Raw genomic sequence first — 27955 nt, forward strand, 5'->3', positions numbered from 1 at the left:
GTTATCCAGAGGGCAATTAGCGTAACACTCGCCTCTGTGTTCACCACAGTTGAGTCATTGATTGTGAGAGGGGAAGTGAATTTTGATTATACATGCTTCTGTGATGTTGATAGCAATCACTGGATCATGAGGTAAATTAGAAACACACTGTTTTCTTTAAGCCATAACAAGTGTTCAAACAGAGCCTGACATTACTGATGAGAGAAAAAAAAAAAAGCGCACAACGCCCTCACACCGTCCTCCTGCAGGGAACAGCGACACGACACACAGGAAAAGAAAAGAAAAAAGGGGGCTGAGGAGCGATCGAAATCTTATCTACGTTAGGGAAATTCTGCGATGATCTGGTGATGTTTATGTTTAACCATTTATGAGTAACTCTTTCAGGCAGACTACCAAACCACGTTACATACAGACACACCTACAAATCGCTTCATAATCATTAATCTAAGCAAACTGCATTGGATAAAATGTCTAATAATAACCTGAACAGCTGAAAGTGCACAGGAGCTCTTTCTTAATGTCGCACCAAACTGAATCGACGAGGAAGACGCCTCCCTCCCCTCTCCACTCCTCTAAAAAAAGGCCACCATTGTATGTGAAGAATTACCATGGATACTGCCGGCGCACTGTAAGCCTTTTAGAATTATTAGCATTCCTCTCTACCCTGAGCACTGTAGCAAAGCCGCTCTCTTTACGGTCAATCCGCCTTGAGAGAAACAACATTTCTTTCATTAGCAACTACAGGAATTTCCATCTGGCTGGGAATTAATTAAAGTCGAATTATGGGCCGCGGCAATATTGGCCTACTCAGACAAACTCAACAACGCCCGTGGAGGGTAAGAATGAATGTGGCCTTGTTAATGAGCAGGATACGAGGCACGGCCACTTGTCAGAGACACTAATTCAGAAGTTATTACTCACTCGTTATGAGACAAATCATGTCATATTTAATAGACCTATTTATAAATGAGCCGAAGTGACTGAACGGCTTTGGCACCATTATTGCTGATTCAAGAAACATATAAAGCTAATGGAAACAGCTGAAGCATGGCTTTCATATAAAATAACCTCAAACTTCATGTTATATTTCCTGATTTTGTCATGTTGATTTTCGATTACATAAACCACCACGAGGGGATTTTTTTTTCCAGTCATGGTTTTGTGCCGTGGAACTGCTGTTTAGAATATCATAGAGTTCATCCGTGAAAGAATAACTGGAAAAAATATGTCACTAATGATCTGGCAGCACACGTAGCCTTGCTGAAATACACGGAGCCAAGCAAATCATAAAAAAACTTTTTTCTCTATCCATTTTAAACAGGTCAAAATACAGATCAGTTTCCACGAGAAAGGATAAATCTAGTTACATTAATCATATTATACACAGCACAAAAAAATGTAATGCAATATAGTGATTACCAGCTTAGGGAGTTTCTACACTGTGTGACTCGCAATCAGAAGCACGTAATTTGAAAATAATGCAACAATTCTATCTTTGTGAAGGAAGGTGTCGGACACAATGTGGCTACTATCAGCCTCTGATGACAAAGGCTCTGTACCACAGAGCACCAGGGAGGCTCTGCTATCAGGCCCCGATACTCCTCTAGCCCTTGGCACTTCCACCGATGCAGAAAAAGTAGGTCTGCGTAGGCCTCAGTGAGATTCCACGGTGTGTGCCAACATGGCTAAATGAAAACATCCCCCTGGAGTGTACGCAGACTACAGTTTAAGTTTCATCTATCTGTGTCATTCCAGGTGCAGATTACAAGTAAACAGCTCTACTGAAACCAAAGTGACATTAGGCTGTAACCAGAACGCACGCAAAGTGATAGAGATATAACCTTTATGCAGGTGTGTCTTAGTAATAACAACACAACAAATCAAGTAATTTCTTTTATACATTTATTGTATTTCGACTGTTTCCATGTGTTTTATTGGCAGTTAGAAGAGCTACCTGACATGGGGTGTTCTTCATTTCCTGTGAGTGATCAGGAAACCTGGACAGGGCCCTGCTGATTAAAGACAGCAGTTAGGATCAACTCAATTCAATTTGTTTGCCTTGTGCTCTAAACTCTCAATAATTACGCTAAATGGTTACCTTTGTAACTGGTTGTGGCCTGGGGACTCCTAACCAGTCGCAAAGCTGATTCCTATGTGGCCGAACTGTGGCGAGGTCGCTTTCCCTGGAAAGGAGCATGGCAACGTTTTACATACTGCTTATAGTCAGTTTATTTAACAGCTGCCTCCAGTATGACTACTTACCAGTTAGTGTCACTTAGCAAAGTCATGGCATCATCCAACACCTCTGGATCAACAACATCATCGTAGGTCAGAAGCATCTCATACATCTGGCTGGCTGTGGTCTTTCTTATCTACAGTTGTGAGAAATACAAATTAGAACAAGAGTCAAGAGCTATTCCAGCAATCAGCTATGCTTGATCCAAACATATAAACTGAGAACTAGACCTGATGACAATAATCATCACCCTGCATGTGTCCAAAGCCACATGCATATCAATTCATCCATTCATTAAAAGCGAGCACGTTATGCTCACATTTATTTTTATTCTTGGACTCTACTTGAGTAGCTTTGCATGATTCACAGTTCAAAAGGATTCATATATCTAATACTAATACAGTTCTGTTGATACACTGTCTGGAGGAAAAAAAGCTGTTTTAGCTCCTCTTGCTTTGAGGCCCCTTCCTTCTGATAGGTTGCCTCTCACAAACAAAAGCTTTGATCAGCAGGTGGGTGGGGCTTATGTGCTCACTGCCAGGGCTTTTCAGAGCAGAAGAAACTAGAAACTGTGTTTAGAGAAGTCTGAAAGCCAATTTTGCACTCTGTAACAGCGTGACAAAATAAGGAAAAGCACAATAGGTCCCCTTTAGTCCACTCAAAAATACAACGTGATGGGGCTCTAGTTTTCCTTAGAGCTGGCTATAAATATACAAAAAACATAAACAAAGCTGAATGTACAGTAATTAGGTGTTGAGATCTTTCCACCTGGATGAAACTGTTGATCAAAAAAACCCAACAATCCTGCTTCAAGGATAGCGGTGCACGCTCCAAGTAAACCTACCACAGGAAATGAATGGCAGAGCAGCAGCAGCAGCTGGGACAAAACCTTCTTTCTCACCTCACCTTGGAACTGGATCAGCCCACATAAACTGGGAAACACAAACCGGCATAGTCAACATACATTTAGCTTTAGCGATTTGCATCATGTGTGCATTTATCAGTGAGACAGAGACTTACACTGATATACATGCTCGCAGCTTGGAAATGTCTTTGGACTTCTTGAATTCTTTGCAAAGGGCCAAAAGGTCCACACAGAACGGATGACTAAGAAAACACAGGCAGAAAAAGTTTAGCTCTGACAAACATCCACATTTAGTTTAATACAAAGAAAGAAAAACAAATCACAGCACTCACTTCTCTTGCATGGTGAATATTTCGAAGCAGCTGTTAGCAAGAATCTGATTGAGCATCTTAAGAAAGGAAACGGACACTCTAAAAGGAAAAGAAAAGAGAATATATGCAGCTTTTACAAGTGTAATGTACTGAAAACAGGACAGATAAAAAAAAGCCTCACATCATCACGTACCTGTCATTGTGAAGATTGTCTCTGAAGATCCTCAGCAACGTTTCTCCAAATTGTCCCAAAGCAGCACTATCGCTCTGAATCAATTTCAGATGGTCAAACAGAGACTGGGAAGAGAAATGCACCTAAACAGAAACAGAAAAAACTAGTAAATATATATAAAAAAATAAATAAAGTGTTATTGTAAAACAGTATGATGTCACAGTGAAGATGAAGTCTGAGCTTTTTGTATATAAAACTACATAATTTTAACTGATCATACATAATAACACCCAAGTTTTGGCCACTGTAAGGTCCGTGTCTATAGTTTAATGCTTGTTCCAAATGGAAAAAAGTGTCTCACGGTGTTTAAGAGACAATAAATTCAATAAGACAGGACAGATTGACAACCCAAGAGTACGTGTACATGCAGTACAAAAACACTGCCGTGTTACGACTCTTTTCCTGTCATTCAAAGGCAAAGGTAGGAAATGTAAATAGAAAAAAACTGAGAAAAAACAGAAACCTGGACTATAATATTAAAATTACTGTGAAGTTATTGCTGAGCGAGTGCAAACTTGAGGAGCCTGGGAAAGAAAAGCATCAGATATTATCAGACCACAGCGAAGAAAGTGTCAAATCTTGACATTTGCAAGATAGCAACATAATATAGTTGCACAATGCCCTATAAACAGAGTTACTAAGAAACTCTTGGCTGAAAATCTCATCCACATTAATGCACATATATACACATAATAATAACAGTTTTTAATGTTTCAGTGGTTAATTTTCTGTTTTACGCCTCCAACTTTTTTCTGTTGTGTCGCTGCTCTTTTTCAGGGTCATGTGGGCCATCTACGTCCACACAATTCCTGGAAAGTTGGTAGATGCTTCATGTCTCTCTGGCCTGTGTGAATATGTGCCTGTGGTGTGAGAACAGTATTCTTGGCCCATGGATTGATGCAGTCTTGGCTCAGTTTCCTAAATGCAACCCTGTGCAAACATATCACTACTTCTCATCTCTGAGGATGTATCTGCAGTAAAAACCATTGGAAGACCAGGACGAGAGCTTGATTGCCTCTTGGGGAATATATTTAGGCCACCACTGGAAGACAAGTTTGACTTTACTGGCCCCACTGCTGCTATTACAAGCATTAAACTTATTTTCTTTAGTACATCTATAAACACTAAAAGCTAAGAAATAACCTAACTGGCTCCAATTTGTGTGTGCAAGTTCTCCTCCGAGTGATTGGTTTTAACAGGTTAGGTCATAACAGACGAAGGGGGGAAACTTGATCAACCCCAGCTGAGTCTCCCGACTGACGTTGAGTAAAATATTAGGACAGGAAATTAGCTAAACTCCAGATACAACCTATGGGATGTTCCCATTTTGAATCTGTAGGTAAGTCTGACTCACGCTTGGCCATAAAAAAGACAAGACGTAATCAGGTGGAGATGAGTAACATAGCTGGTATCAATGACTCGATGGACTGCCGTAAAGGCAGGTGTTATACGTCAGACACGAGATCAGAGTGCATCAGACTGAAAGCTCCCCCTGCTGGTCTAAACTCAACCTGAGTATCAACACAAATCTTATTGTGTGTTGATCTTATTGTGGGATGTTTAATGCTGAAAAGTACATTTCTATAATAAGCCACTGCTTTATTCTACGCACAAATATCATTAAACATCTACTGGACTTCATTAAAAACACAAAAGCCCACAATAAGAGGTGCTAAATTTGTCCCTCTTTTCTGAGACGACTGAGTTCTTTAACATCTACCGGATGATGTCTTTCGAGTCTGTGTTAGCCAGTGCGATCCCCTTTGCTGTGGGAGCAGACTCAGGGTAGTGGACAGCCACAGAAGCAGGAAATCATTCCTACCGGTGATCAAACTTTACAGCTCAATAGGTGAAAATCTCTAAATCCCTCACTGCCAACCTTTTAGACGTTTACAGATTAAAACTATCACCCATCTGCACATAACAATGTAAAGATTTGACAATATTCAACTTCTCCACCTACTGTGGACTCTGTGATTCCTCCCACAGACACGGTGAGCCCCAGCAGAGTGTGGTACTGATACTCAAACAATCCCAGCAGCTGGGCGATATACTTGAAAGCGTGAGATGGAGCATTCCAGTTCAGAGTGGTTGTGGTCTCACTGAAACACAGAGCAAATGGGTCACAGATCAGCAAATAAAGCTGTCATCTACGAAACACTGTTAAACTGCATGTGCATGTGCCAAAACCGACCAAACACAAAAGGCTGGTTAAAATTATAGCAATTATTAAAGCTCCTAAAGCTACTGGTTAACTGTGGTAGTGACTCACATGGGGAAAATGCCCAACAGCTCCTCTCGGTGGGGAATGTGAGGTACTACAGGATCTGTGCTGTGAAGGAGGTGAAGGAAGATGGTGCCAGCGTGGGCTCTGTAGCGATCAATCTTCTCGGCAGATTGCTGGGCCAGGCAGCACATCATACATTTCACCCTACATACATTAGTGTGAAATAAAGACAATGAGCACTATCACTATTCTCTCACAGTTGTGTTTATACAAGTTTTGCTGCCATCAAGACTTAAGAAAAAAGATCTTGAACTACAAGAAGCTCAAAGGCAACATTGGATATAATTTATATGACAACAATAAACAGTAAAAGTAAAGTTGGAGAGCCTAGAACATACAGAAAAAACAGAACATATTTAAATAATTAAAGATTCGTACTCACATGTCTGCTGAAAGGATTTCTGGAGCACTGCTAGCCACCAGCATAGTCACATCTTTCAGACTAGTCATTGCCGCCTCTCTGACCCTGAGCAAGTGACACACACAGTATATTTAAATGGCATGGGCTTGAATAAACCCCACCACTTTCTATTAAATCTATCAATCTATTACTTTTTTTTAAGGTAATCTAAATGGACTGGAACTTATATAGTCGTTTTCTACTCCATCTGGGCACTCAAAGCGCTTTATACTACATGCCTGATTCACCCATTCACTCTTACTCATTCAATCACTTTTTTTTCTATGCTTAAGTGCTTTCTATCTAATGTTACACACATTCACCCTCTGATGGATTCATCAAGGGATCAAACCAGGGGATCAAACCACCAACCTTCCAGTCAGTATTTGAACTGCTCTACCTGCTGAGCTACAGCCGCATAAACAACAGAAGACCGTTGCAGTTTTACAGGATTCTGCAGTTTTACAGTCAAATTAGTTTCATGGCTAAAGGGCACAATTTGTTTATGTGAAATGCTGATCAGGGTGTTTATTCAAAACTTAAACACAAGCAACTTGTGAATTCTTGATTATATATGATGAAAATAAGGGAAGGACTGTCTTCATTCAGTGTTATTACGAAAGAAAAAAAAAAGATTGCAGGTAAACAAGGAAGAAAAGCGATTCAAGAGAAAGAAGAAAATAACAAGATTACTAGACAGTGTAAAGCAAGCAGCCCATCCCATGTTGGAGACAAGTGACAAGCCTGGTGACATTCCAGGCGTGTCGGTAACCGTGGCCTGGAGCTACCTGTGACATGGGCACGTCCCTTTGTGGAGGGACAGAAGACCAGACGTCTCAATGGGGAAGAATTCTTCCTCCCCGAGGCGGTTAAAAGAACATATGTGCCTTTGAGGAGCAATTTCACTCACCAGGCCCCGACATCCCCTCTGCTGTCGGTGGTGTAATCGACCATACTGGAGAGGAGAGTGCCATACACCTCATCTACATTTGCAGAGCACAGGGTAGAGTCTGGAGAGCCTTCAGCACATGCGCCTGCTTTCACACTCACTCTGGTGGAGAAAATGAAAAACAGTTTGCAAATCAAAACATAATTTAAAAGGACAACGAGAAATATACACAAACCACAGCAAAGAAATTAAATTTGAATTTTGAGGAAAGATGCTATCGGAGAAATGGCCAGACATGCCCTTCAGGTCCTGCAGGTATAGTCGGCCAATTGTTTATTTTAGCACCACTGTCTACATATCCACGTGTTTAAACTAGCAGGCAAAGAGCCGAGGACAGACAAACAAACATAACAGTGCACAAATACACACCAAAGAAACAACAGGGTAGAAAAAAATGTAGATAGAAGATGAGAAGGCAATAAGCGTGTGCATATGAATACTCACTGAGCTACTGATGTGATTGCATCTCTCCTCGCCTCAGTAAAAGTCCCTTCCTTCTGGGTTTCAGCGCACAGCTGCCGAAGGCCTTCAATGATCTATCGCAAACACACAAACCAATTTATACCTAAAATGCAGAGACAGCTAGATGGAAAACAGCTTGAAAATGAAAGTGTGGACACACTTCAAACACACCTGCTTCAATTTGCCATGGATCATAAATTTTGGCAGACAGCCGAGGGCCAGGGCAGATCCGCAACGAGTGAGCATCTGTGGGTTGTTAAGCCCTTCAGTGTACTGAGACACCAGAGCATCTAAACATGTAAGGACACGGACATGTTACAGACATTAACCAAATCATACAGATGAAATCCATATTTGGTTATAGAATAATGAGAAAACCATAGCTAAGCTACCTTGCATTTGTGGGTCAGCCTGGCCTGGACTGGCCTGGTAGTACTCCTCACACAAGGCAGACAAGGCTGATACAAGTGCAGCCTGCAGACACAGGAAAGGGAAGGCCAGAGAGTAGAAAACAGAAAATAGTCCACAAATAAACAAATGGTGACAGTATTTGATTCCACAGCTTTGAAAATGACCAAACTAGTACACACTCTGGTGGAGCAACCACTTTACCTTATACTACAGATACCTGTGTTTTGCTCTATTGATTGGTTACAATAAACAGATATAACTGACGTATAAAAATGAGCATCATCATTCTCACTGGTTCCTGGAATGACCTCAACATTAGAGAAGAATGAAAAGGCATTAAGCTTACCATAATGCCATCCTTTGCTCCACTAGAAACAAGATGAAGAGTCTTTATGGTGTCGTCTATAATCCACTGCCAGCCAGCTGTAACATAATACATACTGTTAGCTGTGATGTTGGAAAAAAAAAGAAAAGCAAAACCTCAGTGCTGTAAAGAACTGCCTTACTAATGATGGGGTCGTTCTTGAAAGGCATTTTGGACAGGGACAGCTTTTCTATAAGACTACAAACTGTGAAAAAATAAAAAACAAACAATCAGGAATCGTCAGCATGTCATGCAACTATTTTTTAAATTCCAACTTTGAATGTAAACTTACTTGCTGGTCTCATCAGCTCTCCACCAAAGCCCCTATGTAACAAAATAAACATAATTGTAATACGAGTAATATATTACTGATCTGCCATACTGCAAAGCTAAACAGATTATTTCAGCATACCTGTACTGTTTTCGGTCGTGTAGCTGAAAGTGGGCCAACAAATTTAAATGAGCAAGAAGAGCAAAGTTTGTTTAATTTGAAGTTAATCTTGAAACTATTTTTAAGTTCATGCACTTACCATTTGGTGAATGTTCTTTAAAGCATCCACACATTCTGGAGAAATCATGTCCACCACAGTCCTATGGGACAAATACAAGCCCGATTTTAATAGTGCCATCATTTAATGTGCCAAAGGCTTACAGGGCACTGTCAAAGCACGCTGCTAAAACAATTACATGGACACTTTGAAAACACATCAAATCGTTATGGGTTATCTATATTGATAAGGAATCAGTAATGTGTTAGTAACAAAAAGATGCCATATTCAGGGAGTCCATTTTACTGAAATTTGTATGGCCCGATGTGCTTCCATGCATGCCTGACAACATCAGGGCATGCTTCTAATGAGATGAAAGATAGAGTCCTGGGGGAATCTCGTCCCTGATTTCAATCAGGGCATCACTGAGATCTTGTACTACCTGGTGGCATCAGATTGACCAAAATATAATGTACCAAAGGTGCTCTACTGGATTTAGGTCAGGTGATTGTGGGGGCCAGTCAAGGGTATCATCGTCCTCCAGGAACTGCCTGGACACATGAGGTCGGACATTCTTGTCCACCAGGAGAATGCCAGGACCCAAAGCGCCAGTATAGGGTCTGGCAATGAGTCCAAGAATTTCATCCTGATACTTAATGGCAGTCAGTGTGCTGTTGGCTAGCCTGTAGAGGTCTGTGCATCCCTCCATAGATGTGTCTCCCCAAACCATCAATGACACACCACCATATACTCAATGATGTCACAGGAATCAATATTTTCCTTGGCTTCTCCAGATCCATTCACGTCTGTCATGTGTGCTCAGGGTGAACCTGCTCTAATCTGTGAAAAGCACACGGTCCTGCCAAATGTGGTATTTTATAGCAAATGCTAATTGGGCTACGAGCACGGGGTGCTACAGGCTGTAAGGCCCTTAGGCCAGCCTCATGAAGGCTTTTTCTCATTGTTTTGTCAGAGATATTCACACTAGTGGCCTGCTGGAGGTCATTTTATAGGGCTCTGGTAGTGCTCATTTTCTTCCTTCTTACACAAGCAGATAGGCGGAGCAGATATCAGTCCTGTTAAGGGGTTAACGACCTTCTACGACCCTGTCCAGCTCTCTTACAGTAACTGTCTGCCTCCTGGAAACTCCTCCATGCTCCTGAGACTGTGCTGGGTGATATAGTAAATCCTTTGCCAGTGGCACATATTGATGCGCCATCCTGGAGGACTACCAGTGAAACCTCTGCAAGGTCCAGTGAGGTATGGCCTCATGCTAGCAGTAGTGACACTTAAACTAGCAAAATGTAGAAGTGGTCTGTAAAACCATTCCTGTGTTGGGGGTTGTGTCATTGTTTCCCCTCTAGTGCACCTGTTGTTAATTTAATTAACACCAAAGCATGAGAATCAAACCAACAACCCCCTCTGCTACTTAAACGACCACTTTAATATGCCAGAAGTTTAACTGACTTAATGCTTTACTCTGATTAAAAAGTGTTTTTAACCCGTGTATATTAAGGTTTAAAAAGAAGTTTCAGTTCTAGACCAACCCTAGCTAATGCTACTTTTATTGTGTATATAAAGCCTACCTGTTGGTTTGAAGGCCCACTTTGTACAGAGCATGTGTGATCTGCCCGCAAGCCTGGATGGCTCCATGCCGGCCATGGAGATCAATACCCACGGCCATTTTCAACAGCTGCGGTAAAACTGAAACCGAGCAGGGAGGGGGAGTATAAAATTTCCACTCTTTATTTTTAATTGAAGGTTTCATTCAGTTTCATAAAGCATTTAGCAGTTGAACTAAAAGACAAACATTGACTGAGGAACAGGTAGGGTGACATTGTTTACCTGTTGCTGCCATATAATCAGGCACTTGAGGCGTCAAGTTGTGGAGAGCTTTAGTGGCAAGCTCTCGAATCATACTGCAAAATATATACACAAAGATAAATAGATAAATAAATAAGTGAAAACAAAACAGTGTCCTTTTCACATTTGGCAGCATTATTAATGCAAGTACTTACCCATCCCAGTGGTTGATCTTCATAGCTACTAAATGGTCGATCATGGATTTGGTGTACTCTGGGAAACCTGCTATATAGACACTTTGAGACAAGTAATAAAAAAATAACAACACACATAACAGTTTTATGCATGTTTTGGTAACCAATAGAATGCAAACATCAGTTTAGCCACACGTAAATCACATCTGCTATCACTGTGCTATGTTCCTTCCTCGTTCTGTATTCATTCATGCCCTGAGGCTAGCATCTTTATTCGTTTTCACCGCTTAAATGTTTACTAAGTTGGTGACACATTCCTGCCAAAGGTGCAGATTCTTGTAAAGGCTAAAGTTTTTCTGCACTGGCTTCAATATACACTTTATCAAATGTGTATGTGTATATACTGGGTTATAATATTAAGATTTTTGGTGCCGTTACAACTGAGTTACCTTAACCCAAGGTCATGTGATGATGTGATGATGGACTGTACACTTTATGTAAAAGGTTAATTTGAAGCGAGTGAAGAGTGGAGCCCATTGACATAGCAAAGATGAGGTGTGCTCGTGTTGTGGCAACTTGTCAATCACAAGGTAGCCACTCCCTGAAGCATGCCATGGTTTACTGTCTATTTCACTCTGAATAAGACTGCAGTGCACACAAAGACCAGTTTGCTGTACTGAAAAGGTCTTGAAACTGATTAATCAAGAAATAAGGAAAGTGTTTACTATAATATAAAATGGAAAAAAGTGTAATTTTCTTATAGACATAATAAAGTGTGACCTTATTTTGTCATCAGTCAAAGAAGAATCCAAGATTATGACATTTCTGGACAGGTTTCTCTTTTTAGAGTGGGAGGCAGGGTCTATCTTCTAGAGCAGCGGTCCCCAACCCCCGGGCCTCGGACCGGTACCGGTCCGTGAGTCGTTTGGTACCGGGCCGCAAGAGTTGAGGCTCGGGTGTGAAATGTATGGTTTTCAGGGTTTTTATCGGTTTTCAGCGGTATTTTGTTATCGTTTTTATCATTAACTCTGTTTTCCTGGGTCTTTTCACGTGTGTTATGAATAAATCTTCTTTTTTTCGGTACCGGTACTAGTTTTATTTTGTTGTAATTATCCGCGACACCTTAAAGGCCGGTCCGTGACAATATTGTCGGGCATAAACCGGTCCGTGGCGCAAAAAAGGTTGGGGACCGCTGTTCCAGAGAGAGAGTACACAACCCACTTTTGGCCCGAATGATTTTTTTCTTGCTTGTCACTTATAGTGAGATAAGATATTTTTAATTAGGGACAACACACATAAACAGTAATGTTAGGAAAAACTGAGATTTAATTCTGTGCTGTGCCAGTGTGAAAAGAAAATGTATTACCTGTTTACAACATTTATTTTTTAGGCTACTGTGATTTGTGCAGTGTTTCTTACCTGATGTTCAGGTAGCAGTTGTTGAGATTACCAACTGCATAGTAGTCTGCTGTTGTTAAGATGTCAATACCATGAGGAAATGTCCCCTATTGAGACACAAGAAACCAAGAAAGTGCTGAGATGTTTCTACTGCATTTCATTAATTAAAGGTTGCTCATATTATTAAACACTGAGCTCATGATTATGAGATAGAAAACACACAGTTAGGTTCCAAATTCAAGAAACGATCTCACAGAGTTATTGCTCGAGGTCTACTTGCAAATCAAGCTTTTGCTGGTGCCCTGCAGCCATACTGGGAGGCTATTTCTTTACTTAAAAGGTTCTCACTAACAAGGCAAGTTTGAGCATGAGCTAGATATTTGGCAACAAATAAGCTTCAAATCACAGCGATTCTGTTAGTCACAATGTTCATGTAGTCAATACTGAGGTCACAAACCTGTCTGCCGACATTCTCCTGGAAGGCAGCCTGGGACAAAAAGAGACAAAATGAACTGCTGTCCTGTAACTGTATGTCTTAGTTAGGAAAGCATGGGATGTCGAAAAGAGAACTTACAGATGCAGCTCTGCGGCAGTTAACATTTCGATCAAACACAGCAGTGATCAGCAAAGCACTGCAGAAAGACACAAAGTATATGTTAAATACATTCAACCGCCACCAAACGTGTTGGAGAAGGTAATAACTTTTTCTTGTCACAGGGCGTTAAGTAAAGATGAATCAGCCTTCTTGTACTTTGTTTTTATAATTTTTCTGCTTGACGGATACTTCAATTTTAGAAAATTCTGTAGTTAACGCTTAAATACAGTTTTTATGCATATGGAATTAAAAATATACTAATATAAATGTTAGACTGCCCCATTCCTGTGAAATTAACCTCAATCTTCACCAACAGTGTACAGATTCTTATGAGCGCACAGATGAGTCAGATGCTAGGTTTCAATTACATCATTATTGCAAACTGTGATTGTGAACCACAGATTCTCAGCACAGACGGTAAACCATAATATGATTAAGCACGACTGCCTTCTGACGTAAATATCCCCACACCACGTTTAAGTGGGGGCCAACCTGTGACAGGCTGAGACTGACTGCTGTTGTCCTTTTTCCCTTCATGTACCCAGCTTCAGCAAGATCCCAGCATGGAGATTTACCAGCTGCCCAATTTGGCTATGCTAACTGCCCTCACCCTGAGGGTTTAGAAAACAAACTTCCTGGCTGAACTCTAGACATAAAGCTTACTCTAAATTACTTTTACCACTGCTACAATTAGTATATAGTTTATTTATTTAAGTTAGTAAGAATACAAGTGCATGAGTGTGCCCCCAAGCCACTGACAAAAGTGAGTTTTCTGTGAATGTCATCAAGCTTTGATGAATAGAGCAGGAACCAGCTTGTCTTAGCATTGCTGCCAAACGGCGACCGAAACCTACAACAGCAGGCGAAACCTGGCAGTCCTGTAGGCTAGAGAAAGGGAGGGTGTTGTCGCGACTGCTGATGATAATTTGCAGGGGTTCAAACTGACACTGCAGAGCTGGTCTGCACAGTCACAGGCCACAGGTCCATACATGCACACCAAGAAAAAGAGCTCAAGGATGAGATAAACCGTTACTATTAACAAAGACTGAACACATGTCAATGGGTGATGTCGTACTTCTCTGCATGGTTGCTCATTAGATGGGAAAATCTCCCGATCTTGGTTTTTATTTTTAGAGCTAGTTCTGATTTTAAAGTGAGGCATATAAAACATTTTACTCAGCAAGTACCGTCTGTTAATGTTCATGTAAAAACAAACAAACAACGATTTCAGTACTTCTTGCCATGCCCGTATAAGCATGGTGCATGCAAATGAAGTCTTAACTAAATGCCTGCAGTTTAACATAGCGGCTGCTGCAGCAACATGAGGGGAAAACATGCAGAAAGAAATGCACTTCTAATAGAGATAATGCAGTCTAAGGTAACAGAACATAAAAATCATTTTTATAAATTTGATGAGGATTGTAGGAAAAGACCAGATTTTGGTTCCTTGTTTTTCTAAAATAAATTTCCCTTCATGCTGCACCAGGGTTAAAAAATACTGAGATAAACCTTTCTGCACCAAACCTATAAACCTTCTGTTTTTCAGTCAAACACCAAAACAGAGCAAAATGTGCTCTTTAGCAGATATGCTAGATAATACTCCAAATGTCAACGTCCTGCAAACCAGGAATGCAGATCTTTAGATACTGGATCTCATTTCAAAACCGAAACGTAATATAAAAAGTTCTATGTAAAAAAAAAAAAAAAGGACTATAGCCTTTATTTAGCATATAAAGCCCATGTTGTGCATTTGCTTTAAAAACAACAACAACAAAAAAGTACTTTTCCCACCCACTGCCTCAGACAATTGGAGCTTTACTGAATCTATTTGATTTTTACAACATAAAAATCCAAACTTGTAGCCTATTCTAAATTGAACACATGAAAACATTATCAAATGGCGATGTATGTTGCCTGTGTGGGGACATGCAAGACTGATATGACACAGAAAAACTGGTTTGAGGCAGTAAAAACACCTTGCAGTTTCTATGCAAATTGTAATGATAATGTCACTCCTAACAGCTGCAATCAAATGACTTGACTGATTACTTGACATGTCACGTGCACCGATCTCTTGATTTCAGCTAGTTCTTTGCAAAATTTCTATCCTCCATTTTCAACTGTATTATATTAATTAGAAAGGTGTTTCTAATTCTTAAATGCATTAACTTTAAACTGCTCAGGAGGATAAATGCTGACTTTGCTTGAATATTAAACCGCAGCAAGGTACTGAAGGAATCTAATGAAACTGGAGATAATTCTCTAAGTAATTATTTTGCATTTTACTAGTGGAATAACGATAATAGTTTTCCTCTGGGGAAATGAGGTTTGTTATACATTTTCTATAACAAGTGAAATTACTTTGAAAAAGTAATTAATTATAGTTACTAGTTACTTCTTCAAAAAAAGTAACTGAGTTACAATATTCTAAAAGTAATTAATTACTTGAAAAGTAACTATTGCCTTACTTTAAAAAAAAAATGTAACCCTCTGGGGTCCAGGGTATAATTGGCCATTTTTCACTACTTTTGATGTTTCCTCTACATTTCACCGTTAAAAACTATTTACTTTGCCTTGATTGGTATCATTGTTTTTCAGCACAACCTCACGTGTTTGAATTTACAGTTATGTTTTCATTTTGATATACTGTATTAACGCAATTGATCTAAAATCAGACAAAAAAAAACATAAATTCCAAGTAGAAAAGGTCTTTTACTGTAACAACCACAAACATGTTTATTTAATCATATTTCATAACTTTAAATGCAAATATAAATTGCCAATTTTAAAATCATATGCACAAGTTTTGCAAACAACAAGTTATTTGCAGCCATTTACCTTTTACCCTTTTTAAAAAAAAACATTTCAAACTATTTACAGAACAATCAGCTGTTCTGCATTCAATAAGATGCCACACAAATTATTTGTGCCACTCCAAAAAAATAATTTCTGTCCACTATAAAGGAGAACATCACAGCTTGATACCTGCAGATAGCAGTCACCTCATTGCTCGGACACACAACACAAAACTATCCACAACACTACACACTAACTACACAAGACAACACATTAACTACACACTCCAAACACGCTAAACGTCACAAATCTCTCACATCTCAAAACTGGCTCTCTCTCTCTTGCCATCACTCCTAAAACTTCCCCCTATTCGTAAACAACCAAATGTCAGGTTGCCATATCATTTTTTGATTGGTCGACATTTTTCCACCAACTCGAAAGAGGTGTTTTTTGTTTGTTTGTTTTTTGGTCATAAGCAGAGAGTGCTTGCTAGCGCTGTCCTTAGACCGTAAACGTGATGAAACTATTGAGGAAAAATGCGTATATATTGTTTATCATGACTCTGGTTTTACGTGGCCTATCAACACAATTTAAAAACTGGTATATATCACCTTGTTGCTTTGTCATCTTTAAGTGGTCATGTGATTGGGTTACCACAACTACTTTATTCTTCCTCAGTCAAACAGCAGCACTCATGCGATTGTTTTGCCCCCTTAGCTCCAGGTGTTGTGCAAAAAAGTGATCGTCGGCCAGAAAGTGATTGCCGCCCGTGGGAGCGTGCCGCTGCTTAAAGCTGTAGCGCCCAGATTACTTACAGCTACTTCCGTGCAACTGATTATAGGTGCTGGAAGCTAAACACAGCTTCAACCGTCTGTTTGTTGAAAAATAGTAACGCGACCGCGCCGCATTTTCTTGTTAGTAACGGTAACGGCGTTGTAACGATAGGAATTGTAATTAGTTAGATTACTCGTTACTGAAAAAAGTAACACCGTTACTTGTAACGCCGTTATTCCCATCATTGCCTATGTGTAGCAGTGTTTCATGTGTATAAGGGAAGGTTACCTGGCAATCTGAGTGACAAAAGGTTTGAGCTCCTTGGGTTCATAAGCCCTCGCAAAAGACCAGCAGACGTAGCAGGCAGCATCACGCACATTGGAACCAACACTGCACGCTCCTCTCTTTTCCTCGTAGATTAGGGACTTGATAATGAGTGGCACAACTGCAAGCAGACACCGCAGTGAGATGAAAAGTTGTCAGAAATGTCCAAAATATATATTACACAAACTGCATGAAATGTTTTTGGTAAGCAAAGATCACTACTTTATCTTCACAAAGCTTGACTTTTGCAATTCCAGATTAAAGGAGAGTAATACAACATGAAAATAAGCTAGCACCAGTTCATAAGACTTTTCAAGGTCAGATTATGAACAATATAGTAAGTGCATGTTATTTAGGATGATTATCAAAATAAATCTGTTTCATAATAACAGAACATTTGTTTTAACAGAAAATAAAAAGGACTAATAGGAGAATAAATGGCCTGCCTGCTATTAAACTTTATTTAAAACTTCATATACATTATTTGTTCAGTTGGAACCAGAAAGGGGAAGAAGGATTGCAACCCCCCCCCACATGTAAATCATTGCTTGAGGCTTGACTAATACCAGGTACATCAGTGTTGCCCGAGGGCCTTGCTGTTTAGATGAAAGCTCCACCCACAGGTGAGACAACTCCTCAGAGATAGAAACTCACCACACAACAAATATCAAACACATTCATGATCACACACACGTTCACCCACTCTGAACTCCGAGCACGTACCGACGGAGGTGTCCTGACCAGAAAGTGCCGTGCGGCGTGAAGCGTGGAGCAGCCCACTGGATAAAGAGGATAAGATACTGACCCTTTGGCTAGAGAAGGTAGGGTTTGTTTTGTTTTTTTCTTTTTTTGTCTTTCTTTTATTAACACTAAACTTATTTTCAGCACTCTATCAAAGCATTTCTTTGCCAATGGATAAGACTGACTGTGATTTGTAATGGTGTTTCTAACCATTTTTATTGGCTGCATAAAGGGTAGGGATAACTGTGCACCTGCTACCTCTTGATCCTAATTAGTCCCTGCTCAGGCTGCAGTAACTGAGCCACAGGTAAATATCTGAGCTCTGCAGACAACCTTTTAACCAGGTCTAAAATACTTATTTAGACAGCAGACAGACAGCCTTCTTTAAAGAATATCATCTTTAAAAAACTAAACTTACCTGATCTCACTCCATCCAGATTTATTTAAAAAAAACAAGTAAGTTTAGATCCTTTATTTTGTTTTTTGTTTTTGTTTTTTTAAAGCTGTATTATAATGAAAATAAAGACTTGTTATAAGAAGACTTTCGAAAGACTTTTACTTCTTAAGAAGGGAGTGGTTTTGCATGCTACCACAGTTGGGACAGAAACTCGAGTGGCAACTTCTTGCAACAGCGCATGACAAGCAGGTTCCTCTGAGTCCGCCCACCAACACTGAACTTACAGCTTTAGGTGATGATTCGTTTCAGAAGCCTGAAGTGCTACAGATGCCATCCTCGTTTGCAGACTTACTAATTGCTGATATTGTTCAGCTAGCGTGAACGCTGTATCACAAGAAAAACTATTAAACAATTACTTCCAATACTCATGCGTCTCCTGAGCTGGTGAGCTCATCAAGTGATAAATTCATCCCGCAGGTGTAGTCATGGGAAGCAGGTGGCTGGTGGTTCCCACGCCGACAGCGCAGAGTTTAGTAGATTGAGAGCGAGAGAGGGAGCAAGCTTGTCTCTACATGCCCTCGAGGTTTGTGCTAGAAAGTGTGTAGTCTAACTGTCTAGTGGATTAGCGACTCTCTAACATTAGAGGCGTGATGAGCAAAGCAAGTGCGAAACATGTGGAGGTGTTTGCAGGCTGCCGTCAATCAACCAAAACGAAACTAGGACAGAACTGCATCTATGCAAACGTGTGGCAACATTTTTGCATATGGTAGGCTACTTTACATATTTGGGTATATTTCTGTTTGGTGTCCAAAGCACTGTGAAGTTGCAGAAATACATTAGCCCGAGGGCTCGGTGTTTTGTGCAGCTAGAGATTTTCTGGCTGAGCAGCTGAAGAAACACTCACCGAAAAATCAACCACTTTTTACGGTAACCAGTCAAACAACTTGAGCAGGCTCATTACTTGACAGCAAGCTTGGGAATCTGGTACAGAGTAGGGTTGGGCATTTGGATGGATTTACTGGCCATCGGCAACTGGCCTAGTCCATTGACATTTGTGACTTTTTTTGTAAGACGGGTGTGTTTTGTTTTTTTTGCCGATTTATTGGCATGTTTACTTTAGAATAGAGGTACTTCAGTAAAATCTAAACCATTACTAAATCTCCAACTATGACACGCTATACTCTTCTTTCAGAATCAAGATGGAGACTGTTCAAGAACGCAAGCCAAAAAGACCCCACTATATTCCCCGACCACCAGGCAAGCCTTTCAAGTACCAGTGCTTCCAGTGCCCATTCACCTGCAACGAAAAGTCCCATCTTTTCAACCATATGAAATACAACTTGTGTGAAAACTCCATCTCCCTCGTATCACAGAAAGGTGGGCAAACAGCTAGACAGATGAAGGCAATGGCAAAAGCAATCCCTCCTAAAACTAAGGATTTAACAAATGCCCAACCAGCAGTTCAGAACAACACTCCAGAGAAGCAGGGAGCTGAAGAGAAGAAAGCTGAGAGCACAGATGACACAGAAAAGGTCGATGTAGGGTGTGACAGTCCAGTCATCAAGGACAGTCAGAGTGCAGCAAATCCAAATATGGTTTCAGAGACACAGAGCACGGAAAGCAACGAGGAAAAGGATCAGACGCGCCCATCTGCCTTCTCACCTGTCACACCCAACCGTGACGGAGCAGAAGCTTTCAAGACACCTGTGAAGCAGACCGAGGACTTGCAAGCTCCTGTTCCCACTTTCAACCACCCACGCTTCCCATGGAGCACGGTTTCATCATCCATTCCCTTAAAATCATTCGCGCCTCTCTTGGTTCCCGAATATTCTCCTTATCTCCAGCCTGATCGGCCCCTATATCCACCTTACTATCTTCCAGGAAATCACCATGTGAATGAGCCAAACTCTCCTTCCTTTCAGGCAGATTTTCTGGATCCCCAGAGGCCTATGGTACAACAACCAGTGACTCCAGCTAACACTTCCCCATTTCCCTCTTTCCCATACAGGTACTGCCATCCTCTTCACCCAGGGCACCCTCTGCCTTACACTCTGTACAGACCCCACGAGCTTTCTATGCCAATTGCAGGACACAGATATATTCCTTTGGATATGTATGGCCCAACTTTTGGCCATAAAGACTATGACTTGTACATACATTCACGTGCCAGTCTGAACCACCCACACACTTCTACACAAGCAGAGAGCCACCACGGGCAAAGTGGAGACAAGGCAACAAGGCTGAGTCCCAAAGAGGGCAGCTCAGCTCTGGGATCCCCTGACAGACCCAGCCAAGCTCACATCATCCAGCGAGACATCGAGGCGCTGCAGTACACCAACATCAGTGAGTCACAGATCGGCCCACAACTAGGAAACACGTCTACAGCGGTGCAACACATCAAAAATGACTTAAGACCAGAGGAGTGTGCAGAAATGTCAGCTCAGCACGTAGACAGAGGGTAAGCAAAATTCAAAATTTTGGATGTATTAATTTTAAAAACGTTTTTGTTTCTATTATTGTATTGTTATGTTGTGTACATTATGGTTTTGGCCTTTCCGTTTCAGATTAGCTGCGAACAGCAGATTTTCCTTCATGTCTGATTCTGATCCACATCCTGAAACTTCATCAGAGCGTCATGAAGTCGACAGCACAGATGATATGGCTCCCCTCAACCTCTCAACAAGAAACCAAGACAAGGAAAACATTCAGTCTGTCGACAGACTGAGCTGCTCAGACACAGTGAAATCAACAGAGCATGAGTCGCCCCTGAACCTCAGCCTCAAAACTTCTCAGACCAGCCCTGTATGCAGCTCTCCAACAAGCACTTTAGAAGATCTTCAGCAGAGCTCCATTGAAAAGCTGGATGAAGAGCCTTGTGACCAGAGGCAGACTGCAGCTCTAGCACTCTGTCAGCTAGCCATTGCAAGCTCTGCAGCGTCTTCACGTGACTTCAGTACTATAGACGAGCCCTTGACAGATTCCACAGAAGCTAAAAGTCCTGTTTATCAAGAGAAGAGCAAACAAACGACCAGGGCCAAGGCAACAGCAATCAAAAGACCACACAGTGGAAAGGCTGAAAACAAATGCCATAAACCCAAGAGAGTAAAAGCGCCCGGACGGGTTCTGAGGAGGAGATCTCGTTGCTGCTAACAACTAAACTCTGACTATAATAAGGACCATCTCTGATCTAAAGTCTAAAAGCCTCATTGATAATGGACTTCTTATTGTATTGATTTAGCACTGAAAGATTTAACTGTTTTAGCCAATAGCACTGCTACAAGGTTAAAAATGTAAAATGTTACACTGTTCTTTTTTTTTTTAATCTCAGAAATGACTTGAAAAGGTGATGAGCAAATTTTGCAAGTTTTCTAAAAGTTGAACAATTTTGTAAAGCAGACAACTGTAAATGTCATGTCATATGTATAAAGATGCTTAATAAAATAATAAAAGTTGTTTACAGTAGTCTGTGTATCATACATTAAGTATTGAGATATTAAATCACCTACCATCTGTCAATCTGGAAGGCAGCAGCAGTCCTCTTCTACCCAGTTCAGCAAGTGCCAGGCAGCCTCCATGCCAAGCGTTGTCTGTTTCCTGGAAGCTTCAGGATCAAAACACATGCAAAGCATATCAAAACGCAGAACATTGCCCCTCTATGAGGGGTAAGTAACAGAGAGAGCCGAAATGCCCCAAGCATGAATGTACCTGAAGCAGTCCAGCACTGATCCAACCACCTCATCTGCCAGCTCCTTGGGAAGCCTTCCAGTCACCCTCCCAATGCTGAGGGGTTAAACAACATAGATTACTGTAACACAACAACTCTTTCTCATGATCTGCTTTTGACATGTCAAAATACCAAAGACAAGCAGCAACATGGATGCGTTTTTATAAACAGTTCAGGTTTTTCAAGTGTCATATAAAAGGTTTGTTACCCCTTTGCTGCAGACCAGCGCACGATTGTTTCCTTATCTTTCAGTCCCAATAGCAGATGTTCTGTAGAATAACATGCAAATCAGATTTTTTTATTTTATTATTATTTTTAAATGTTTTGTAAGGACAAACATTTTAAATTAATTGGAAGCAGAAACTTACCAATGACAGTCTCCACTTCCTCGGGAATGTCGTAGTCCTCCTCCTGTTCTTTTGTCTCCACTTCAGAGGTCGCACCAGTACTGTCTGCAGCCGATTGGGACATGGAAAGGTTTGCTGCTAAGGATCGGTTGCCTCTCTGATACCTGAAAATTTTGCATATTACAAAAAAGCACACACACAAAATGCATTTCTGTGTTTCTGCTTATTTTAAAAACTAGCTGGTACTAAATCTGACCTCCAAGCGGCCAAACGGGGCTTTAAAAAGGTAAGGCCGAGCCTCTGGGTTAATTTGACACCAAGCTTCCTCAGCATGGCCTCGCTGCTCTCTGACAGATGCTTCTTTTCCAGACACTGTAGAACTGCAGGAGCTGAGGAAATTTATTTATTAAATTTATTACATGAGCGAACACACAGGAATATAAAAAGTTTGTGGAAATTAATACTTAGATTGAAATATTTTCCAGGTAGTGAAGCTATTAAACAATTAGTTAAACAACAATCACATGCCAGTTATACAAGAGACAGCATGTCAGTGATTCTTTTTATTTATTTATTTTTGTCCCCAAAATGAGACTGTAGAGCAGGGGTAGGCAACTCCAGGCCTCGAGTGCCGATGTCCTGCAGGTTTTAGATGTGTCCTTGATCCAACACAGCTGATTCAAATGGCTAAATTACCTCCTCAACATGTCTTGAAGTTCTCCAGAGGCCTGGGAATGAACTAATGATTTGATTCAGGTGTGTTGACACAGGGTGATGTCTAAAACCTGCAGGACACCGGCCCTTGAGGCCTGGAGTTGCCTACCCCTGCTGTAGAGCAAAGTCTTGCTTCTTACTTTGTGCATGAACAAAGAAAAGGAACCTACCATACTGCAAGAGGTCATCTCGTTTTCCATGCTTGAAGAGCTTTGCCTGTAACATAGTTTGTTTTTTTTAATGCAGCTGGTACATAGCTGCACTTTTAAGCATCTCCCATTAACCACAAAAACATGTAAGCTTGAGTTCTGAAGTCTTGAGACTAAATGCACAGAGCCAGTTTTGAATGCCCTAAGCAACACCTTGGCTCCAGGTTCATTTAGCAAACATTAAGTGCAAAGCGACGCTTTTTAAAAACATGCTATACAAGTTTACGTGCCAATTATACAACATTCATGTGCATGCTTGTGGGATCCATTAGATCACCTTAGATTAGACAAAGTGATCTAAACGTAGCTTATCAATGAAGGTGTAACATGGGAAAAAACTTCTGTTGTCTTAAAAAAAAAAAAAAAAAAAAAACAAGAAACGTTTTTCTTAAATCATTAGATGAAATTGAATTAAGTCACTTGAAGCAAGAGATCCCACACATGCAGCAGGTGCATAACACACCTGCTAAAACCACACAGGCTATTGTGTGAAGCATACCAGTCATGTCAGCTCTTGTAAGTCCCCCTCGACAGGTTTTTATACACACAGACTACACTGTCTTCAAACACACATACACACACAGACAAGTATGCACACAACATACAGGCTTGAGTGTGAGCGCATATGTTTACCAGAGACTGCAGAGCACCATCCAACACCACAATGTTTCTTAATGATTGATCATTGGTCTGGGATATAGTGGCTAGATTCCAGTCCAAAAAGTCTCCGAGGCGCTTCTGTTTCACATCAGGGCGAGTCACGAACCTGCAGAGTCATGTAAAATAAGACAACACCATGAAAGACCAAATCGCTGACACTAAATATAACAAGAGCAATCTTGCCCTCTACTGGATAAAGACCTGATTACAGATCAATAGTTTTAAATTGTTTGTTGGAATTTACTTCGAATCTGAGATATATTTGTAACCAGGGGCAAAATGCTTTAGTAATGATCTTGTATGGTTTTCAGTAAAAAACATATTTTCACAAACATAAAGGTGCACAATTAAAAACATCGTAACTGTGTTTTTTAGCTTAGCTTTGAAGCAACACACTGTAAAATAATTAAGATTATGGTCATTTGAAAAATACCCTGGTTTCCACTAGACTGAAAGTGACTATGATGTCAGCAGCACCTGAAACACACACCATATCTTAAATCTAATACTGCATGCTACACTCTCCACTCCAACACACAGATGTCTAATGGAACAAATACCAGAAATAATTTATTAAACAGCAGGGGGAAACATTATTAGATCATAAAAAACTAAGTTTAAAATAAAGTCCATAAGAATTTGAACAATGTAAATCACTAAAAAGATTTTAAGTCAAAGAATCAACATGTGGTTGAACTGCAGACTTTCAGGTTTAACTCAAGGGCTTTGACAGAAATATTGCCTCGACAATATTACTACACTCTGCTCAGATTCAACCAAATGCAGGTGCATATATCCCACCTAATGCTAATGATAAGCTTGCTATGAGCGAAATCCATGCGGCCACTAGCAAACAACAACCTGTACACACTGAGGCTGCATTTATTGTAGCAGGTGACTTCAACCACTCCAACCTAAAGACAGTATTAGCTAAATTTTATCAACATGTCTCCTGCCACACAAGAGGGGACAACACAGGACAATGTGTATACAATTGCAATTCCTTTTCTGATAACATATTTTATTCTGTTATATATAGTATTTTATTCTATTCTATAGTATATAGTATCTTATTCTTATTATCTTATCCTACTCCAGTGTTTTTCTTAATTTTTGCTACTGTAACTTTAGACTGTTCACTTTCTGCTGTGGTACAACAAATTTCCCATGTGTGGGACTAATAAAGATTATCCTTATCCAGGACAGCACGGTGGCACGGTGGTTAGCACTGTTGCCGCACAGCAAGAAGGTCCTGAGTTCAATTCCCCCATCAGGCCGGGGTCTTTCTGTGTGGAGTTTGCATGTTCTCCCCGGGTACTCCGGCTTCCTCCCACCGTCCAAAGACATGCAGCTTGTGGGGATAGGTTAATTGGATAATCCAAATTGCCACTAGGTGTGAATGTGCGAGTGAATGGTTGTCTGTCCCTATGTGTTGGCCCTGCGACAGACTGGCGACCTGTCCAGGGTGTACCCCGCCTTTCGCCCTATGACAGCTGGGATAGGCTCCAGCGCCCCCCGCGACCCTGAAAAGGATAAGCGGAAGCGAATGGATGGATGGATGGATATCCTATTGCTGGAGCCTACACGGTAACGCCCCTCCCCCACCTGGGACAGTCTGATCACCTTTCTTTGTTTCTCCCCCGAATATTCACCACTCATCAATCGTGTGAAACCATTAGCGAAGACAATCAAAGTGTGGCCAATGGGAGTAGGTTGTGTACTCCACGACAGATTTAAAAACATGGACTGGAGCATGTTTACCTCTCAGGTATGTTACTAAAAACACTGTTTAACTTTAAGTGTCTGTGTGGTATTTGTCCACTTACTTTGATACCAATACAGATGCAGCATTTCTTGCACTGTCGCTCACAACTAGATAAGACTGTGGAAGAAAAAAAATAGTGCGATTATTCATACTGTTTAAAAATACACAAACACATACTGTATTATGCAAATTTGAAAAAATTGACAAAAATCTTAAATGACAAGATTAAATCTAGTGCCAATATCACACTGCTGGATTTTCTTGTTAAGGAATCTCTGGTGGATCAGTTTGTACAGGAAGGCATATATATCATCAAAAATCAAGCCGCAACACTACATAGCGACTCCCAAAGTGTGGGCCGGGACCCCTGGCGGGATGCAAAGGCACTGTAGTAATAGAAATTCACCTTAAAATTACTCTCAGATATGTACAGTTAAATATTTCTATAAAATTAGTTTATGTATATAAAAAACTGGTAATATGAGATGGTTTACTCCTTATTCTGACCTAATTTCACTACTCTTGTACTGAAGTTTGTGTCTCAGTGGAAGGTGGGTCACACATTGGCCTTAGCACTTTACATATGACTGAGTAGCATTAGCTATCTATAACCAACAGCCTTTGTTATGTTTTTTAAATAAGTTTTTCAAGGAAACACATCACTTTCTTTCTTATTTTGATTTGAGTTAAAAATTTAAGACTAAGTGGGCCCCATGCGATTTTCTTTTTTAAGTAGGCCACAGCACTCTTGACTTTGGCAATGGCTATGCCAAAACATAAAAACATCATATCACTTTGGTATAACTAACCTTGGCAATAGCTAGAATGCGATCCATGATAGGCTCTCTAGCCTTACCACCATCTGACTCGAGGTGGCCATCGAGACGAGAAAGATCGAAGGGTATGAGGCAGGTCATAGACAGCCATAACAACAACATGTACCGAGTTTCCCAAGTCTGGAACAAGTAAATAAATAAAGATCAAAACAATATACACTATTGCCTATAGGTATATGTAACGGATGCATCAGTGTGAAGCTATTATTTTTCCCTTTAAACTAAAGCCTCACCTCAGAGTCACTGGGATCCTGTCTGGACATCAGGTCCAGAACTGGCTGGACATCGGCCACCTCATGAGGAAAAAGCTGCATGAAAATTTTATAGCCTCTGACCTAACCAGAAATAAACAAACAACGTGCAGGATTAGTGAATCTGCTGCATAAGACATGCGTGAGTGCAATCACATTGCGGCTTTTATTCAGTGCAGTCAGGAGGTTTTTAATGAGAAAACTGACCTTGCAGATTACGTAGAGGAACTTGAAACACAAATGAACCAACGAAGGTGGAGACTTTTCACTCCTTATAAAGTCCAGTATCATATTTAACATCCATTCTAAAATAAAAAAGGAACAAAATAAGGAAGGAAGTGTTTTTATAAACTGCAAGCTCCTTTGACTTTTTATAAACTGAGTGATTTTATTTGTAAATTAGCTGTTGTAGTGTACCTAGATGAGGGTCCAGCAGATGAGGCTGCTCTTGATATCTGTTCATTATTACTGCAGGGAGAAATTAGCAGACCATCACGTCTCCAAACTAATCACTTAAAATTGCTTATCTTGGGGAAGCTGATTTATTTGTGACCGTCTCACCTAGGAACCTCTCTGTAGTAGACTCCCTTGGCCCCAGGTCTCCGTGGACCTCCGGCAGGCTGGAGATGAGGGCTGTGGTCTCGCCTCTCTCACTGAAGCTGCCCAGCACACAAGTCTGCACAATAGCGTCCGCCTCTCCTCCTCCTTCACCACCGGAAAACCCATTCTCCGTCTCCGATAGAGGCATTATCGCAGACCTTTAGCACGAGTATCTGTTGCAAGTTATGACAGGTTTAGCTAGCTAATATTAGCATTTGTGCGAACAAATAAAAGCGGAAAGGTGGAAATTATTCCAGGAAACTGGTGAATTGAATTAAAACATATACTGATAAGATGCGTAGGAGGTTCAGAGAGTATACGCGCGAAATATGGCAGCTCTCAAAATTACATAAACTTCACTGGACACAACTATTGTTGATGTCTATAACGATGCAGCTGGCTGTTGTAGTCGTACCCCGCCCCGGTACGGCAAGCGAGATGGCTCACGTGGTTAACAGGGGCGGAAAGAAAAGTCCCAGGTCACGTGTTCTCTAGACCGTATTAATGCAGGATATGTTTACTAACCTTTTACTAAACAGTTATTTGGGCTGCTGTGAAGTTGACCTAATGATGAAACATTTCTATCCAAATGGGATTGTTTTTCTTTTCCATGCCTCCATTCACAGGGAATTAAGGTGTGTAAATCTAGTGTGTAAAGGTTTTCACACTAGATAAATAACAAATTCAGCAGGTCTGGAAAAACACAATGGATTCGCTTAGGATTTAATAATGGTTATACCATGCACAACAAGGGCTTGCAATGACTCACTGTTATACAGGGATATTTTGTAGGTGTAGTTAGTATGCCAACCTTTATTCCAT

General features: G+C 40.7%; 2 protein-coding genes across 6 annotated transcripts; one reads left to right on the plus strand and one right to left on the minus strand.

The window, feature by feature from the left end:
* Positions 1–1885: 1885 nt before the first annotated feature.
* Positions 1886–27686, minus strand: tbcd (tubulin folding cofactor D). 2 transcript variants are annotated; one of them, XM_085271423.1, is made up of 39 exons: positions 27095–27686; positions 26951–27001; positions 26741–26838; positions 26516–26617; positions 26256–26402; positions 25508–25563; positions 23655–23787; positions 22983–23028; positions 22355–22487; positions 22120–22262; positions 21960–22020; positions 21733–21807; positions 21534–21628; positions 16854–17010; positions 12975–13032; positions 12858–12887; positions 12422–12507; positions 11024–11104; positions 10851–10924; positions 10592–10709; positions 9048–9108; positions 8930–8952; positions 8810–8841; positions 8660–8722; positions 8500–8576; positions 8135–8216; positions 7914–8032; positions 7725–7816; positions 7242–7382; positions 6314–6397; positions 5917–6075; positions 5608–5746; positions 3606–3727; positions 3434–3511; positions 3257–3343; positions 3081–3168; positions 2263–2372; positions 2099–2183; positions 1886–2009 (listed from the first exon to the last, which is right to left on the minus strand). In XM_085271423.1, the coding sequence occupies exons 1-39, from the start codon at positions 27279–27281 to the stop codon at positions 1989–1991; spliced, it is 3594 nt and encodes a 1197-aa protein (XP_085127549.1). In that variant the 5' UTR covers positions 27282–27686; the 3' UTR covers positions 1886–1988. The 2 variants fall into 2 exon arrangements, with proteins under 2 accessions (XP_085127549.1, XP_085127548.1); XM_085271422.1 differs by having other exon boundaries at positions 1886–2012.
* znf750 (zinc finger protein 750) lies at positions 17551–21489 on the plus strand. Of its 4 annotated transcripts, XM_085271428.1 has the most exons (4): positions 17567–17710; positions 17863–17937; positions 19220–20485; positions 20592–21489. In XM_085271428.1, exons 3-4 carry the CDS (start codon positions 19227–19229, stop codon positions 21175–21177), a joined length of 1845 nt encoding a protein of 614 aa, XP_085127554.1. In that variant the 5' UTR covers positions 17567–17710; positions 17863–17937; positions 19220–19226; the 3' UTR covers positions 21178–21489. The 4 variants fall into 4 exon arrangements, with proteins under 4 accessions (XP_085127551.1, XP_085127553.1, XP_085127550.1 ...); XM_085271425.1 differs by lacking the exon at positions 17863–17937 and having other exon boundaries at positions 17551–17710; XM_085271427.1 differs by having other exon boundaries at positions 17565–18793.
* Positions 27687–27955: the final 269 nt, after the last annotated feature.

The sequence above is a fragment of the Mchenga conophoros genome, linkage group LG4, assembly GCF_057382185.1.
Source record: "Mchenga conophoros isolate Kocher_MC1m ecotype Shallow Benthic linkage group LG4, M_conophoros_male_GT1.1, whole genome shotgun sequence".
NCBI lineage: Eukaryota > Metazoa > Chordata > Actinopteri > Cichliformes > Cichlidae > Mchenga > Mchenga conophoros.